A 19,273-nucleotide genomic window follows, 5' to 3' on the forward strand; every position below is an offset into this window, starting at 1 on the left:
CTTCTGGTGTGGCTGCAAGATCTGGTCCTCTCCTCTCCTCTCCAATATCCAGGGAACCAGGCAGCAGCATGGGGTGCCACAAACAGGGAGCCACCTAGACGGCTAGGAGAATGCCCACTAGCAAATGAGTAGCACACTTCCTCTCAGAATGCGCATGCTCAGTGCCGTCCAGAAGACTCAACCTTAAGTGTACCCCCATGAGCAATCCATCTGTGAAGAGTCAGCGTCCTGTGGTGGTTGGTCAGTCTCTGACAGCCCGAATGCTTCAGGGTAAGGAACAGATTACACAAAAGACTCTCGATGTAAACAATTTATTGGACAAGACAAAACACGGAGCAACAATAAATGCACTCATGTATAACAGTCCAGTGCAGCATGATATAAATGATAAACATGAACAGAAAAATGAACCATGAGCATAACCAGTGAACAAAGCATGCTATCGGATTCAGATGGCTCTACCACAAGAGCATTATCAAAATTAGAGACATTACATAACAAATTGGAGAAAACCTTTGAGGTAGATACAAGTTTCACTGGATCGTTTGAATCACTGTTTGGAAAATGAAAAAAAAGTTGTTGTGGCTTTCTTGTGTACCTTGTTAGTAGGAATGGTTTTATTGGTGTTATGTGGCTGTTAAGTCATTTTATGTATCAGGGGTTTAATTGTAAGAGCAGTTGTATCACTATCGTCCCAAATGTATATTGATGAACATGACAATACTTCCAAAAGCATATGCTCCAAAGGTGAATTGCAGTGTTGGACCTGCAGTTAAAGTGTCAGGCCATTTACATTTATGGACTTATCCTGTGCGACTTATCAAAGTGATAAGTTTCATAGCCAGTACAGTAGGTTACAGTTCAAGATGTCACTGAACTAGAATACTGTTGAAACACAGGGATCAATTCTGATGCCCAGAAGTGAAAAACACATACAACCTCCATCTCAGACAATACATGCAATAACAAACAATATCCTACAATAAGTACTAGTGTTTCAGTTCCTCAACATGGATGCAGGATCAGAGATCATTTACAATCAATGGCCAGAACAATGAGAACACTGATTTTGAGTTATGCTTTTTGAGCCATGCATTATATGACTTAATATCATTCTACTATTATTTTAATAGTCATAGTATTTCTTTGATGAATTTATACATATTCTGAAACATGTAACCAATGTATTACTTGATATGGTTCATGCTGTTGCCCTGCTCCACATTGCATATGAAAGATTGTTGGCTAAGAGGGCGCAGGTCATCTAGGGTCCGCAGATGGATCAAGGAAAGGAGTATGTTATTGGTAGAGAAATCGCTGCAGAGGTGAATGGGCTCAGTTCCCAATTTATTGGGATGACTGGAAGTGCAGGCTTGATGTATTTAAGGACCATTGTCTCCAGCCACTTCATAATTATTGGTGTTAATGTGACTGGCTTTTAGTCATTGAGGCATGTTAAATCTGTTTGCTTTGGAAATAGCACACTTTCGGATGACTTTAGGTAAGTGGGGACAGTGTACTCTGACTGGGATAGATTGAAAATGTTAGTAAGAACTCCAGCTAACTCAGTGGCATAGTTTCTCAAAACCCATCCTGGAACTCTTTCCAGTCCAGCCACTTTCCATATGTTGATACTATGGAGTGTGCATAAGAAAGATAAACTCTGGACCTTGTGCTAACTTATGTAATGTAATGTAATGCTAACTTATGTAATGTATCTGAGTACCCTCCATGTTGGCTCTGTGACCCTGGACCATATAAACGACTCTGATTTTGGATTTGCCCCTATTAAATCTCGTTCCTCTCAGCATGTGTCCGCCACCTTACCGCTCAACGTTACACAGTTTGAAGCCTACTTACTTTACATACTGTACATCTACATACTGTATATTACTGTACTTACCATTTATTTAAGAGACCAGGGAATAACATTCTTGTCTTGATAAATACATCACTCACCACAGGCTGTGTTCCAGCTGCTTTTAAATATGCTGTAGTACAGCATCTCATTAAGAAGTGCAGAATCTTATTAGACCCCTCAGTTATAGACCTATCTTCAAGTTACCTTTTCTCTCAAATGTCTTAGATAAAGTTGTATTTATTTACCTACAAGCATTCCTAGCTGAACATGATATTTATCTCAGTGCAGAGAGACATTCGGTCCAAGGCCTGTACTACGCAGAAACTACATGCTAGCTGAAGTTGTACAGAAACTGAAAAGGACACAACTCCAAGCTGCTTCTCCTGCTCACTGTTACACTAGACCTGGAGATGTGGAGTGTGATTTCTGCACTGGGAGAAAACTCAAAGCCATTAAGTCTAGTCTAATGTGTCAGGCCTCCTTCTGTGAAACTCATCTCAAACCTCACTATGAAGTTCTTGGTTTGAAAAAGCACAAACTGATTAATGCCTCCTCACAGCTACAAGAGAAGATCTGCTCTCAGCATGATGAAGTGATCAAGCTCTACTGTCATACTGACCAAAACTGCATGTTATATGTGTATGATGTATGAACACAGAGGCCATGATACAGTTGCTGCTGTAGCAGAAATAAATGAAAAACAGGTGAGAACAAGAAATCTTTTCATGCTAACTTTGTCTGATCTGTAATCAATTACTTTAGACTGTATTTCTACATACCATTAGGACCCATCTAGGACAGACTGTATGTGTATATATATGTGATGTAAAATATTATTTGATCATGTATTATCATGTGATTCATATGTAATGATTCATATATAATCATGTTAATCCTTTCCATCATATAATCCTATATGAATGGTTTAGTCTGCAAACTCTGTCTCTGTATATTGTGTGAACAAATGACTGTGGGAATGTTGCTTTATGACCTGCATGTGCTTTGTGACCTGCAGGGGTCGTAAAGAGGGATTAGGCTTTTTTTTTTTTGTTTGTGCGTAAACAAGATCACAGAGCACCCCCTCCTTGGGGAGGGGGTTGAAGTTTAGATATAAGGAGTAGAGTCAGTCTACCCCTTTAGAGCTTTCGCTTTCGAGCATTAGCTCTCACACAGCTGTGTTTTGTGTGTCCTATTTTCTTTATTAAATTACTCTCTTAATCACATCTGACTTGCTGTTTGTTCAAAATTCCACCACAATATATGATACATTCAGTACATGATACATATTCAGTACATCCTATCATATTTAACTTTGTTCTTTTTTACTCACGAAAACACAGATTTATATATATATATATATATATAGATCTTATAATCTTATAATTTTATGAAAAATAGAGAGTACTAGAAAATATGTCTAAGAAGTTCTAGAAAACTGCAATATTCAGATATAAAGCTCATAACACACAAACCGATAAATGTATTTGTCCACAGAGGGATCTAATGGAGGTGCAGAGGAAATTCCAGCTCAGAATCCAGGAGAAAGAGAAGAAGGTCCAAGAGCTAAAACAGGCTGTGGACACTCTTAAGGTGAGTACTAAGCAGAAAGCTGCTGGAGCAGCTATTTCAGAGCTCAGTCAGGCGTCTCCTCCAGTCATCCAGTGAGGAGACCTGAGTTGTCACACTTTGGGATCCTACACAATCACAATGTTCACTATAAGTCATCCGGGGTCACAGTGAGAGAGTGAATGATAGTTCAGCTTGTCTGTGTGTCTCCTAACAGCGCTTTGCACAGGCAGCAGTGAACAACAATAGGAGGATTTTCACTGAGCTGATCCGCTCCATTAAGCAAAGGCGCTGTGAGGTGAGAGATCTGATCAGAGCTCAGGAGGAGGCTGAACTGAGTCGAGCTGAAAGACTCCTGGAGCAACTGGAGCAGGAGATTGCTGATCTTAAGAGGAGAGACACTGAACTGGAGCAGTTCTCCCAAACAGATGATGACATCCATTTCCTCCAGGTAACAAACTCTGTCTCAGCTACAGAGGAACCTGCTCCTCATCAAGTTTCTATAATGAATCTTCACAAAAGCTCATTAAGCCAACAATAAATATAACTTCTGTCTAATAACAAATGTGTCTTTGGTTTGATTTGGTGTGAGATCATTCATTACTCTTGTGCACCTTTATCTTTCTCCATTATGTTTTCTTCTCTTTGTAGAGTTTCCAGTCTCTCTGTGTCTCTTCTGGATCTGAGGACTCTCCCAGTATCCCTGTCCATCAACATCCCTCATTTGATGGAGTGAAGAAATCTATCTCTGATCTGAAAGAGCGACTAAAGGAATTCTGCAAGGAGGAATTCAACAAAATCCTTCAACATGGTAAGAGGAGCTGTCATTTGCCTTTGAAATTGGACAGGGTTGGTAATAATTATGGAAATCTCTGCTTGCTTAGCCTTGCCAACCTCTGCTTGATCAGCACTTGCCAATCTCAACCCCCCAAAACTATACTGTAATGGGCTAACAAATCTAATTCACAAAACGTGTCTGTCTGAGGTTTCTGCAGACTGTTCCTAAATCACTTTTACCTTGATGTTCCCATAATAATCGTCTTGTAGAACATTTCAATGTCATGCCCCAACTGTGTTTGTGTTGTTATAGGACAGGCAAGAATTAAAAGTGAAAAACATGCATCTAAAATGTTAATCCATTCATTCATCTCCAGATTAATTAATATTATCTATTTCATTGATCTTCGGGGTGGAGCCTATACCATCAGCAGGAAGCACAAGGGTGGATAAATAAAATTAAAACTAAAGAAAAGGGAGCAAAAGAAAGTGTAAAAGAGTTGTGCATGAGGGATGGAGAGAAAGAGACAAAATGACAGAGACACAGATATAGAGAAAGAGAATCTTCCTGATTATAGTGACTTTCCAAAAGTCCATAATTAACAGAACGATTAGAGAATGTTTTTGTCATAAACACATAATCCACATATAATCCCACTTTTAGTCTGATCATCTTTCTGAATTGAACAATTTGACCTCTTTCATTCATTTTGTTGGACCATTTTGATTCTGTTTCTCTGCAGCTGCAGTGGTTCAGATTTTACCCTCAGAGCCAAAGACCAGGGAAGATTTCCTGAAATGTAATACACACACACACACACACACACTCAACCATTATTTGTTTTTATGTATTTGTTTACATACACACACCTTAAATCATCTTGATTCGTTTAAATAACTTCACCCTATTTTTAAACTCACACAGAAACACATACACATACACCATTCTCTCTCCTCTTACCCATATGTACACACATCCTACTCTCTCATGATGGTGAGTGTAAGAGGTTTGATAGTGTGTGTGAGCGGTAAGTTTGAATAATGGCCTAAAGGACCGCTCATAACATGGTGTGATCACTCACTATCTCTCTGACTGTGGCAGGTTTAAACGTACTGCAAGTAACTGCTGTGTGTAATGTGCAGTGTGTAAATGTATTGTGTGTAGGTTTAATGTGTCTAACGTGCCTTGTGTAATGTACTGTGTGTAAGTGTACTGTGGGTATGTACTTTGTCTAATGCATTGTGTGTAATGTACTATGTGTAGTGTGCTGTCTGTAATGTGCAGTGTAAATGCACTGTGTGTAGTGTACTGTGTCTAATGCACTGTGTAGCCTGTGTGCAGAACTCTATCTTCTCCTAGAACAGAAAGCAAATTCTCTGACTGGAGAGGGTTTTAAATCTATGACTGACGTGGCTAATTGTAATAAAATATTGTTCTCTTCTGATTGAATTTTGTACATTCAGTTAAAAAGTACAGCTTTGTCTCCTTCTTATTTTGTTGGCATTGCTGGCACAGTCTTTGATCTTTGGGCAGCCAAGACTTCTTGCATCTGCCTCTCTCTCTATGGCCAGCTGTCTCTATAGCAGTGGTCACTGAGTCAGTGCTGAACCTCTCTTTATGGCCAGACAATGGTCTCTGAGTCTGTACTTCATTAAGGTGGAATTCAGTTTACAATTAGTAAGCATGCTCAGGTAATCTGCTACACTGTATTTGCAATTTAACATCAGATAACCCATTTTACTGTGTGATTTTGATTGAGGCTCCCAAAAATGAGAGCATCAATTCTCTCACTGCCAAGTTAAAGTGTCCAGAAGAACTCAATTTCATCTCTAAATAATTTTAATTGTTTGAACATCCAATATTGTTGATATATAACATAATTGTGCATTTTAAACCTTCTGGAATATCATGACATTAGTGTTTTCTAGGTTGACCACCAGGGCCCAGGTATGACAGTACTGGTCCAGCAGGTGCAGGTTCTACTGTAGACCCTGTGCAGTGGGGGACTGACTGCAAAGATCAGGAGCTGTAGACTTTGCTTATTTATGGCCAATTTTGACTCCACACCTATTTTTCCTATACATGTTTTACTCCTACACCGTTTTCTATAATTTTGTAAAATGAATGTTGGTACCAGATAGAATCAAAATCTTTTTAAAGTCTATAAAACTTAGGACAATATATTTATCAATTAGGGTGTGTAGGTTGTAATCATTTGGTAAAAATCGGACTTGGCTTTTACTCAGAATATTGTGCTTAGTAAGGAATTTTAGAAATCTAGAATTTTAATAAAAATAGAATGAAAGAAATATTGCCCACACCCTGGTAAAAACTCAGATGCACTGTGTACACAATTATTAGGCAAGTTGTATTTTTGAGGATTCATTTTATTATTGAACAACTATAGTGTTCTCTGCCAATCCAAAATATTAATAAACCTCAAACCTAAATATCTAAGAAAGTAAAAGTGAGGTTTTGGATTTCTTAGAAGAATATTTATGTGTGCATAATTATTGGGCAACTATTAGTGTGCAGAATTATTATGCAACTAAATGAAAAATGGAAATTGTGCCATCTCACTTGTTTATTTTCATCTGTTAAAGTAAGATTAATCAACAAACAACTCAAAATTAGTAAGTAAACATTTCTGACATTTCAAAAAATCAGTGATCAATTTAGCGACCCTTCTTTTGAATAACAGTCATAAGCCTTCCATTCATGAAGTCTTTCAGTTTCTTAATCTGTTGACGTTCAACTTTTTCTGCAGCAGCAACCACAGCCTCCAAGACATTTACATTTACAGCATTTAGCAGATGCTCTTATCCAGAGCAACTTACAAAAGTGCTTTGTCATTTACTCATAGAATATATCCTGGTACAGTACAGTAGGTTAGAGTCCAACATACCAATGAACTAGAATACTGTAGAAATACAGGGATGAATGCTGATACCTAGAAGTACAAAATACATAAGGTCCATCTTAAACAACGATACGAGCAATAAACAATAAGTGCTAGAGTTTGTTAAACAACATAATAATAAACAATACCCTACAATAAGTATTAATTTAGTCAGTCAATATGGGAGCAGGGTCAGTTGTCCTTTAAATATTCTGCAAATAGATGGACACTATTCAGAGAGCTGTACTGTTATCCTTCGTTGTAAATCTCCTGTTTAAGAAGGGCCCACAAGTTCTTCCAGATAGAGACTGACAAAATGGTAATGGATAACCCACCAGACATAGTGTTGGACAAACAGCAGAAGAGGGAGATTTATTAAGCGCAAATCCAGAATTGTAATCATTAGAACAGTCGAGGGTCATAGAACCAATGTGGAGAGACCGCGGATACATGATAATCAAAAAAGAAACGAAACACACTGACAAAAAGGAGAAGGCGGCTGTAACCATAACACATGCAAAGATAAGAACACTGGGTGTATATACATATAGTAATGGCATTAACAAGACACAGGCGAGCCAGAGATAAACAAAACACAGAAACAAAACAAATACACGAGACAGGGTAACCATGACAATATGGACACTAAGAGGGGCCAAACATAACAGCCGTAGTGATGGATGTAGAAATACCAAGTGATGGTAACATCAGCAACAGGGAACATAAGAAACTCAAGATTGTCATTTTGGGAGGAGAAAATAACGTTATACTCCAGTGTGATATTTACTGTTACGACCATGTGCTAGCATTTAGCCTATTTCTCCTCAAATAAATATTGCGTTTTCATCTCTGCTAAGAGATGTAACCCTAGACCTAATGTGGCTAATAATTTACAACAGTTAATATACAAGTACAATTTACAACAGGACTATACACAATATATACAAGATATATACTAGCAGTACAAAAAGGTGAAACTAAGTATAAATCTGAAACTCTAAAAAAGGTTAGTAACAGAATTTTACATTTACTGAATTTAGCTGACACTTTTATCCAAAGCAACTTACAATTCTGATTGAATAAAACTTAACAATTGAGCACTAAGGGTCTTGCTCAGGGGCCCAACAGTGGCAGGACTTGAACTAGCAACCTTCTGATAACTAGTTAAGTACTTTAACCACTGCCCCATTTTAAGTGCAAATGGCAGTGCTAGGCTGTTGGAACTGTGCAGTCTCATTTATAGTCACACGGGGATGACGCAATCACTGGAAGGCACACCTAGTCTGGACTCAAGGTGGAGGAGCCACAACACAGACAGAAATGGAGTTCTGGATCTTAGCTGCAAATAAAAGGGACAGAAAACCCACATGTACCGCTAAACGAGACACATGCACATGTACTCATGCACTGCACTCTCCTTTTCTATCTCTCTCACACACACACACATACGCAGACTCACACTGCAGTCTTTTTTTCCTGTCTCCCTCTCACACACACAAATACACATGAACACACAAACTCCCTTTTACACAGACCCACACCAGTCTCTCTCTCGCTTCCTCACACACACACATGCAAACCCCACTCTCTCACACACATACATTTGCACAGCTTGTTTTAATATGATCATGCTATTGTTACCATGGTAACACATGGTGTAATCTTTACATTTTCATTATCAAAATGTATGAGGAGTATTTTAATCGACATTAGTATATTTTAAACTTCACATATTAACTAACATTAAAAAGTATTTGTAAATAAAAACTTCAAATGTTCTGTTTCAGATTTCTGTCAGCTGAGTCTGGATGCAAACACAACACATCGTCGCCTCAGTCTGTCTGAGAGGAACAAAGTGGTAACACGGAGTGAGAAAGTCCATCTATATTCTGATCATCCAGAGAGATTTGACTACTTGCCTCAGGTGTTGAGTAAGAAGAGTGTGTGTGGATGCTGTTACTGGGAGGTTGAGCTAAGTAATGGGTCTTATGTGTTTATATCAGTCTCATATAAAGATATCAGCAGGAAAGGACACGGTAAGGACTGTATGTTTGGATTCAACAATCAGTCCTGGAGACTGCAGTGTTTTTCCACTCTCTCTTTCTGGCATAATAACATTAAGAATGAGATCCCAGGACCACCATCCTCCAGAATAGGAGTGTATGTGGATCACAGTGCAGGAACTCTGTCCTTCTAGAGTCTCTGACACAATGACCCTCATACACACAGTCCACACCACATTCATTCAGCCCCTGTATGGTGGGCTCTGGGTTGGCTGGGATTCAACTGTGAGATTATGTGTTCCAGATTAATGTTTCCAGTATCTTGTGGTTGATATTGGAGAGATGAAAACATATTGTACAATGCCACATTGTTCCTCAGTTGTGATCATTTTCTGATGTTTCTCAGATTCTCAAATAGTCAATTTTATTCATTAGTCCAGATCATCCCCTCTGGTTTAGACTTGATCTAGAACCTTCAGTTACTCTGCTGTACAACCAGAGGTGGGTAGAGTATCCAAAAACTGTACTCAATTAAAAGTAATGTAAGTTTATAATATTAATTACTCAAGTAGAAGTAAAAGTAGTCATTTAAATCATCACTTAAGTAAAAGTAAGAAAGTATCTTAAGACTTCTCAAGTAGTCTCATTTAATGACACAAGACAACTCACACACACTCACTCACTCTCTCTTGTGCGTGTGTGTGTGGGGGGGGGGGGGTGGATTTTGTGTGGAGGTCTGGATTTTGTGCACCTTGGACCTTCTCTGTGAAGGTGGTTTGGTGCAGCAGGACAAGGTGACAAGGGCTGCATGACAAACATGAGGGAATGAGAAAAAGACCACAATCAGAGAAACACATACCAAGTCATTCAAACATGAGAGATCTAGGAAAACACAGTTATGAGCCCTCACTGAGACAAACATACCAACAAGTCACTCAAACATGAGAAAACAAGAAAAATACTATAACAGCCTTACAGAAAAACAAGTACCAACAAATCACACAGAGTTCAAACACTGCCAAAAGATGTCTCCCCTTTCAGTGTGAAATCAACAATATATAAGGCACAAGATACATTTTTAATTACATTTAGGCACACGTTTGTCAAATCTAAAATATATAAAGTGACAGGTAACAAATTATATGACTTTACAAGATGTGCTGTGCTGAAGGGAGTTTTCCTAAAGACATCTCCTCAGTGAACAGAGGTAGACTGAACAGAGTTTAGTTGCTAACACAAACCAGCACACCAGACTATAGTATTAAGATGCTACTGAAGGACTTGATTATCTGGATCAAGTGTATTACATTACAGATTAGAATTAAACTCTGCAAGGTGATAGAGCACCAGGACCGCACTTGACCCCTCCTGGTCTAACATGTTGATCCAAAATGTCCCATAGGTGTTAACTTTGTTGAGTCCACCTTACTGTGAAGGTTATAGGAATCATTTTCATACTTATCTAACCATTTGGGGACCTCTGATGCCCTGTGGGTGGGGGCATTGCCACACTGAAAATAATTCCAATCATGACAGAAATATTTAATTATAGGATAATTAGAAAAACTTTGATTAACTTTCCATGACTCTTTATATGGGACAAGTGTTTCTTGAAGGGGACATGGTTTATACCCAAATCATGCGAGCCAAACTCCCCCACAGCACACCAGAGACACCAGACATCCTCACTGTGAAGTATATGAGTCCTTAATTCATCTTTATGACTCACCTACACCTCACTTTTACCTGAACTGTTCTGAACCTTTACCTGGTCAAGGGTTTCCTCTGGTGGTTACATTTAGAAATTACAGCAGCAGAGCCGTCAATGTTCCCGTCTGTTGTTGATGGTACACTTATTATTGTAACACCATCCCACTGTATTAGCACTGCTGACTAGCAGTCATCTCTGTCCTGTAGGAAAAGGTAATGTCAGTACATAATTTTGCGCTGAAACTGTAACTGAAGAAATATTTTACTAAATAGTGTTAGTAATTGTATGAAGTGGAAACAAACATTTTTGTTGAAAATGGGCCAATTTGTAAATCCTAATCAATGAACAACCACTACTGACACTAGCTAAGTTACCTGGAAAGTTAATTAGTCACACGTGTGTGTGTGCGTTCTTTTAAAAAGAAAAAAAAAGAGGAGAATAGATCACTGGAGAGGAGAAGCAAAGAAGTACCAGAGGAGAGAAAGAAAGACACAGATAGCAGAGATGACAAGAATGGATAACAAAGAAGAGGAGAGACCTAGAGATGAGAGGAGAGTTGAGTAACAGAAGAAGTGACTGGAGAGCAGAGGAGAGGAAAAGATGACTGAAAAGGAGATTAGAAGAGAAGAGGAAAGAGGAGAGATGAGTCAAGATGTTTAAATGAGAGCAGAGCACATGTCCTTGATGCCCACCCAAGTGTACTTGTGAGTCAATAAAAACATCAATTTCATAAACCTTGGTCACAGTATCTTGACCTGTCTTAATATTATAATCCATATATTTCTGGCTTTGATTGTTATATTTTAATAGGCCTTTAATAATAATAATAATTTAATCTTCATGGCTACGGCTTTGGCTCTTTATCAGAAGTGCTTTTTGTAAATAAACCAGCACACCAGAAATTTGCTAGCACATAGTAAATTCATTCAGTTTATGAACCAAACTGGTTCTCTCATTCGTCCTGAGCCTGGTATCCAAGCTTCCTATGGCAGAGCAGAGCAGAGCAGAGCAGGGAACTCGTACTAGGAATACTATCACATTTAGCAGCCAAGTTAACATTACTGACCTGCGCGCTAGCCCCAAAATGTTTTGCGTTGAGGTGGTAACGAAGGGTGGAAGTGCTCCTGTAATAAGCAAACTCCTTCCTGCATAAAGTGCAAATAACATTTTTGTTTGAACTTCCATCTGGAAGTTTCTTGTATTTAAATTTCCCATCCACCAGCGTAGCCTCTTCCGTCATCTCCATCATGCTCATCACATTGTGCGTCAATATAATCTGTATGCCTGGAACTCGTGCACTGAGAAACGTTCCACGGTGCAAAAGTGTGATTAAAATGCGTTAAACCTTTTAATTCGTTATTTTCCCTATAATTAATTAATCGAAATTAACGCGTTAAAGTCCCACCCCTAATATATATATACACACACACACTGCCTGGCCAAAGAAAAAGGTCACCACCTGGATTTAACTAAGCAAATAGGTAATAGCCTCCCATTGGATAATTACTGCATAGGTGATTATGTTTCAGCTGGTAACAAGTTGTTTAACCCTAACTGATGCAATGAGTAGCTTCTCATTTGTTAAACAACCATGTTGAAAGACACATCCTGTAGTCGTGGAAGAGATGTTAATCTGTTTCAGAAGGGTCAAATTATTGGCATGCTTTTTCTCCCTAAACACAAAGCAAACATACACTCACTCTCAGCCTTGACTTGGCTAATTTTACATTTCAGAAATAAATTATGTTCAGTGTTTTTATATGTAGTTTTATATTAGTTGCTTTATCTTCTTACAGTAGTTCTGCCTGTTTTTCATAACTAATATGAAGTACTTTAACTAACATGTAATATATTTATAGCAAAATGGAAGATGTGTCTTCATCTTAAAACTAAGAAAGTTTAAAGCTGATGTACAGTTTTCACTACCTGTTTCACTCTAATATTGTACTGGATTACTCCACAGTAACTTTTTTGGGGATTCCTGTTACTATCAATGTGTACACATCTGATTCAGTAGTGTAGGCAACATTTTTAATAATTTCTTAAAATACTTTGAATGCATTTGTTTGTTTCCCAATGACAGAACCATTATGAAATATAAAAATGCGTGAAATAATTACCATTACTTCATCACGACCGATGTCAGGGCTGAGACCCGGACTCAACGACTATCACCCTATTGCCCCCACATCGCTCATGATGACCCAGAAGGGGGCCATAGGGATAGATGTGGTAATTCCAAGTGATAGCAACATCAGGAACATGGAACACGAGAAACTCAAGAAATACCATGGACTGAAGGAAGAGATAGGAAGGGTGTGGTGGGTGAAGGCAACTCAGGAACAATATCCAATATCTTGGTTGAGAAGTGTGCAGTCCTGGGAACAGCTAAGATACTAAGCAGGATTGTCAAGCTCCTAGGCCTCTTGTAGAGGACCCGAGCTTGAGAGAAAGAGTGGGGAATTTGCATATATATATATTTCCTGCCTGGAGGGGGATAAGGAATGAGATTAGAAAGCTAGGAGGAGGAATACTCTCCTTTTACTTTAACTAGATAAAAAAAAATCCCTGAAAATTTCAAGGAAATACAGTTGTTTTCGACATTTCCTTCTCTCACATTTACATAGCAGGATTCCTCAAGTCAAGATAGCCTTAAAAGAAAAACTGTCAGTCTAGCACTATCATAGTTGCTTTAACCAGAAAGCCAGAGATCATAGCATGGCATAGCTAGCAATAGTAACAGGTAGCAATCATGGCTAAAAATATTAGCCAGCTATGTAAGTTGTATTACACTGATAGCTGCTTGATTATGTTGTGCTGCTTTACTTGATGAAACTGTGTCTTACTTCAGTCTGTAAAACACCATAAGGTGTGTTCTGAATGACAGATGCCTAGCTAAGTAGCTAAAGTTAACTATAATACAACTACAACTTAACACTAACATGAACACTGTTAAAACTACAGTATATCATAGGAAAGTACCCATGACATTTCATGAGTGACAACATTAGAAAATCCAGACCAAACTGGTTTTATAAAAGGAGACACTTCTCACTTCTCAACAAACCTGTAAAACAGCAACGTCATTCAACAAATCTACTTTTATTATGGCATCCTTGGAAACTTTGTTAGGAGGGAACAGCCCTTTCTCTTCAACTATTATAATCACTTTGGATTTGGACAATATTTCAGGAATTTTTTTAAAATACTATATAATTCACCCACAGCTTTGTTCATAACTAATTGCTTGTGTTGTGACACCAACAGTTTTGTTTTGATTCCAAGACATGAACCCTAACCCTAACCCTAACCTGGACAACATTTTCAAACACAAACTTTAAGTACTTTTATTTCTATTTCTATTTATTTATTTCTGCTTTGTAATTGTCTTCTTAAAATGCTATATACATCTAATCTATTACTATTCTTAACAATAAGTAAAATCCCATAAAGCAATGGCATTCAAGGTAAAATGACAACAGTCTAATCCATGTTAACTAAAATAGCAGAATAATCTCAAACTGTTCAGTTACCTCTAACCTATTCTTAGAGTCTTGGCTGTGTAATCGATTTTTTTCTTGGTCAAGAAAACTATTGTCAACTGAGCCATTGTGTTTTATCTTAGTTCTGAATAAATTTCATTGTCAAAATTCAAAATATATTTGTCATACCCAAGATGGCAACCAGCAAAACTCCACATACTCCAATCACAGCTCCTTTCCACTTCCCTGATCACAATCATCAATTTGTTGATCATTGCACACACCTGTCTCTCATACTCCATCAAATGTTTGATCCCCACAGCTGCCTGAATTCTGTGCTTCACGCTGACAGTCTCAACACCACTCACCTGAGAGACGGTCTTCCACTTGTTAAGATATTTGGCTTTCACTTTTGCTCTTGTATTTCTTGTATTTCTTCACTTGTGACGTGCTTGGGCATGTAAATGTCAATCAAGCACAGCGAGTACTGCATCCTTGACAGAGCCTATGTCTGCATGGCGCAATCAACGAAAATCAGCAGCAAGTACCGATGGACCAGAGGGTGAGTCCTTTGGCAGTAGCTGGTATCTTCAACTCTGTTGCCCCTCCTTGAGCTCTGCTACTCTTATGATTGTGCTACACATCATCCTATTGCATTGTTACCCTGGAAATATACATCAGCGATCCAGAGGAGTGCAATATTTTCCTGATTCAGCGGGAGCTATACTTCATCTACCAGCCGCAGATGCTGGACCATACAAAAGTAACAGTCATGATCAGTAGGCTCACTGGGAGTACTAAGTCCTGGGGTGCCACGTTGGTGATCACTGACGCAACACTGATGCATAGCCACCCCAACTTTGTACAGCATCTCAAAGCTGTCTCCCATCATCCAAAGTGGAGTTGAGCTCGTCTCAGACAGGGCATGCTGTGGAGTTCTGCATCCTGGCAGTGATCACACTCTGGAATGAAGAGGAGCTAGTCCATGTCTTTGCGGGTGGCCTGAGAGTAGATCTTCAGCTAAGGGGTGAAGACCCTGGACAAGGTGGTTGACCATGCTCTACCCTTCAACATGGCTTCCCTCCACTGGCATTGACTGCACCAGCACAGGATTCTATGCCTCAGATTCTATGCAGCTAGCAGGCATTCGCTTGTCCATCTCAGAGAGTTAGTACATCAACATTTAGTGAAAGGCTTTCAAAAAAGTTGAAAATATAACACAACTGCATAATATTAGAAATAATTTAACTGCACTAAAAATAAATGAATTGTACTGATGTCAATGCAATAAGTTAACATCTTAAAGTAGCATACAGTTGACTTGAAAGATTTGTGTATGATGAAAAGAAATAATGTAACAACTTACGCAGTTTTATACAAAACCTATATACGTGGCTTTACACTGGAGGGTAAAAACAGACAATTATTACGTGTGTGTGTGTGTGTGTGTGTGTGTGTGTGTGTGTGTGTGTATGTATGTATATTTATTTATTTTTTAAATTTTATAGTCATATTCATTAAAATTCTTATTAGAAATGTAAAGATAGGATGATAAAGTTGCATTGCAGTTTGCTGGAAATGGAAACAGTATGGATAGCTTATCTTAGACTCTAGCTTTTGAACAGCATATACAGTTAATGAGCATAAGGTGTAAACAGCATATGATGCCCCTGCTGGCAGATAATTTTGTTTTAATTCATAAGACTTTGTTTGGAATGAAGGTTTTATGGACCTTCGCTGTCTGGCAACCTTCTTGTAATTGGAAGGTTGCTGGTTCAAGCCCCACCACTTCTGAGTCCACTGTTGGGCCCCTGAGCAAGGCCCTTAACCCTCAGTTGCTCAAGTTGTACTCAGTCATAATTGTAAATTGCTTTGGATTAAAAAAAAAAAAAAGCATCAGATAAATGCCATAAATGTAAATACTGACTCTGTGAGAGTTTCACCACTGCCTAGTCTGCTTTTGCACCAGAAACTGGAAAATGAGTCATTACTGTCATGCCAGTGGCCACTGGAACAAGTGCCCAGACTTAAAGATTTCTGGCCCTTTTAAACCTGTCAGCAGGCTGCTCCAGTTTCCTCTGTGTTTGAGATTTTGGATTAGAAACACTGTAATCCTCTCTACTTGCCATTTGTTGCTAGTGGACCTGTGCAACGACTTAGCTTGTCAGAGGATGCCCCCTTTACAATTTGGCAGCACACTAGACTGTTAGTGATATCTTGATTTGAGGAATAGGGCTGAATGTTTGTCTATTCCCTTACAAAAATTGTTTTTGGTTTCAGATATGCATAAGAGGCAGGTAGAATTTGGTGCAAGTTTGCCAGTGGAAGGAGCACATGTTTACCATTTTGATGAATGTCTTCATGTTTCTGTTTGTATACCATGTGTTTTACTGTTTTGATTAAACATATTTTGTTTTTATGTAGACTCATAATAAATCTTTGGTGTCTGCAGCAACTCTAGTTCTTTGTGACACTAGCAAACCATATATATCCAGGACTGTGGATTCATGACATCTTTTTTGACTGTTTTGTTAGTCACAGTCTTGAGATTGGGCAAGGATCGCTGACTTAATTGCTCCTGCTGCTGTGATTCAAATCATGCAGTTGGGTGGGCACATGATTGGACACCCATGGCATCACAGAGGCTTCTAGATAAGAAGACTGAATTGATACAAGCACTTCTGAAAGCAGTTTAGCTACTCACTGAAGTATCCATTGTGAAAATCAAAGCATGCACTAACAGGCACAAGGCAACAGACTCACTGATGCAGCAGCAAAAAGGACAAGCTAAAGTCGTTAGGTAAGATTAATATCAAGGCCTGATGGCATGCCTACACAGAGTAGAGAAAACCTGCTGTTTCCTCTGTCTGTGAGCTACAGTCCATATTCCATGCTGGGAAAACTGGGTCATGACTCAGCTCTGGTTCACAAGTTGATCTGAAAGGTTTTTGGACCAAACCGAGAAAACTGGCAGAACCTGAATCACTGCCGGCCATGGGCGCCAGCTCTGCAGATGAAGATTAACACACTGTGTGTAGTCATACCAGCCTACTTTGACATAGTGGTGAGAAATCAGGTAAAACTAACGGTGGTCAGAAAATAACAGTAGTCAAAATTACAAATTCAGTAATAAACACTTCGCTGCACATTTATCTTTCTTTGTGTTACAATCCCACCAGGAACAGGCAAGAGGTTGAACACAAATGTAGGAGGAGGTTTATTAAATGAGGGAAACACAAACATGAAGGGTAAAACAAACGGAGGCAGAGGGGTAACACTGAGGGTAAATTAATACGCGACTGGAGTAAACAGAAAGCAATGGCAATGACAGTAAAATGAGTAAAAGGCAAACCTGAGAGAAGGAACGTAATTTACCACAATAACCAACAAACTAGAAGACAAAACACAAAAAAACTAACCAAGACAATCAAAGAAAATCAGACACAGGTGAACATAACAGGGAGAGCTAAAACAAGGACTGGAATGAAGGAACAGATGAGGGGCGGAGAAAACAAAACCAAGAAGCAGAACAAGGAAGTAAATGAAAAACAAAGATACGACAGAGAGAAATAAGAAAACAGAGATGCTAAAAGTGTGGCCAAACGTCACACTTTGTCACACTCTGATCCTGGTACAGATAAGCTGCCATAACACAACCTGGTGCCTGACAGATGAGAATGAACATGTTCAACAAAATAGCTGAAATAACTGAACTCCTGATAACCATCAAGTATGAAAAGAATGTGGTCTGGACTTTCCCCATAAGAACATGTGATGTACGGAACTGTGCTACTTCATAGGACTACACACATATACCACATGAGATCATACAATGCCACTAAGTTTAAAGCTGTTCAAAACATCTCTATCAACTATTACCTGCTGGTATTGTGTGTACTTGACACGTTTGAACCAATTTTGATACCATAGCAACATCTAAGATAATAGTTAATTTCACGAACTACTACTAATCTAAAAGTCTTTATCTAAAATAAAGGGAACAACATTCTCCCAGCCGGAAGAACAAGGCAGACCTACCATTCTTTGTGAGATGGGGTTTAGGTTTAAAAAAAACTAAACATGAATATAGGGGCCAATACAGGGGCAAATGTTGTCAGCACACTCGGTATCACACCATGGAAGTAAACAAAGCAGACTTTAAGTTCTTGAATGCAAGGAGTTTTAATCAATTTCAATGGTGTTATGCAATTGCTTGATCAGGGTCATACTTTATCAAAACAGGTGGACCAACCAGTGACGGCACTCACCCTCAACAACATTACAGTTGCTTTGTCATCACAAACAAAAAAAAAACCGACTGGCTTTAGACAATGTTCCATTCAGCCAAGGTAGTACCTGTACACTGGTTTTAAACTATATACTGTCCAGCAAAGGTAGTACTTGATTGCTTTGCTGATGTTGTTACCCAAGCATCGGCCAGCGCATTTTTTTCGAAGGTTCATGATATTTTTAATATCTGCAATAAGACAGCATAGAAATATGGTTCAAACAGTTCCTGAATCTGTTCAAGTTGCCCTTTAAATGTTATAGTAAGAATACAGCACATATGAGAAGTTAGATATAAAGGTTAGAATATAAGATACATGTCATTTGCCTGTCACAATGTGATTCACGTGTTTGTGTGTCATGAGCCATCGCGCCATCTTATCCATCATTCTGTATGTGATTGGTGAATTTGTGTGCCAGTCTGTGGGAAACTAACCAATAAATAATTAGGAAACTCATGTCAGAAACATTTCCTTCTTCATTCAGTCACCATCTAGCTAAAATGTTGTGCAACAAATGTACAGCTTCTGAAGTTAAAGTGATTTTGGAAAGGTAATGGAGCTTTAGATCTTGAGGGTTTGATTACTTTGATGAAGAAAAATACAAAAATAAAAGGTCATTTTTTATGTCATGTTACTTTACAATATTGCTACAATAGTGGATTTTGATAGCTAGCCAGCAAGCTA

General features: G+C 38.6%; 1 protein-coding gene across 1 annotated transcript; it reads left to right on the forward strand.

Moving 5' to 3' along the window:
* The first annotated feature begins 2,060 nt into the window (after positions 1-2,060).
* Positions 2,061-9,368, forward strand: LOC113587481 (tripartite motif-containing protein 16-like). The gene is made up of 7 exons (XM_035525275.1): positions 2,061-2,434; positions 2,490-2,565; positions 3,356-3,451; positions 3,645-3,878; positions 4,079-4,238; positions 4,948-5,004; positions 8,892-9,368. The coding sequence occupies exons 1-7, from the start codon at positions 2,190-2,192 to the stop codon at positions 9,299-9,301; spliced, it is 1,278 nt and encodes a 425-aa protein (XP_035381168.1). The 5' UTR covers positions 2,061-2,189; the 3' UTR covers positions 9,302-9,368.
* The last annotated feature ends 9,905 nt before the right edge of the window (positions 9,369-19,273 follow it).

The sequence above is a fragment of the Electrophorus electricus genome, chromosome 4 (genome assembly GCF_013358815.1).
Source record: "Electrophorus electricus isolate fEleEle1 chromosome 4, fEleEle1.pri, whole genome shotgun sequence".
Taxonomy (NCBI): domain Eukaryota; kingdom Metazoa; phylum Chordata; class Actinopteri; order Gymnotiformes; family Gymnotidae; genus Electrophorus; species Electrophorus electricus.

Coding starts and splice junctions, on each gene's coding strand:
- LOC113587481 (XM_035525275.1), top strand. CDS start 2,190: ATGCTAGCTGAAGTTGTACAGAAACTGAAAAGGACACAACTCCAAGCT. Junction 2,566..3,355: donor CAGAAATAAATGAAAAACAG/GTGAGAACAAGA, acceptor ATTTGTCCACAG/AGGGATCTAATGGAGGTGCA. Junction 5,005..8,891: donor CAGGGAAGATTTCCTGAAAT/GTAATACACACA, acceptor GTTCTGTTTCAG/ATTTCTGTCAGCTGAGTCTG.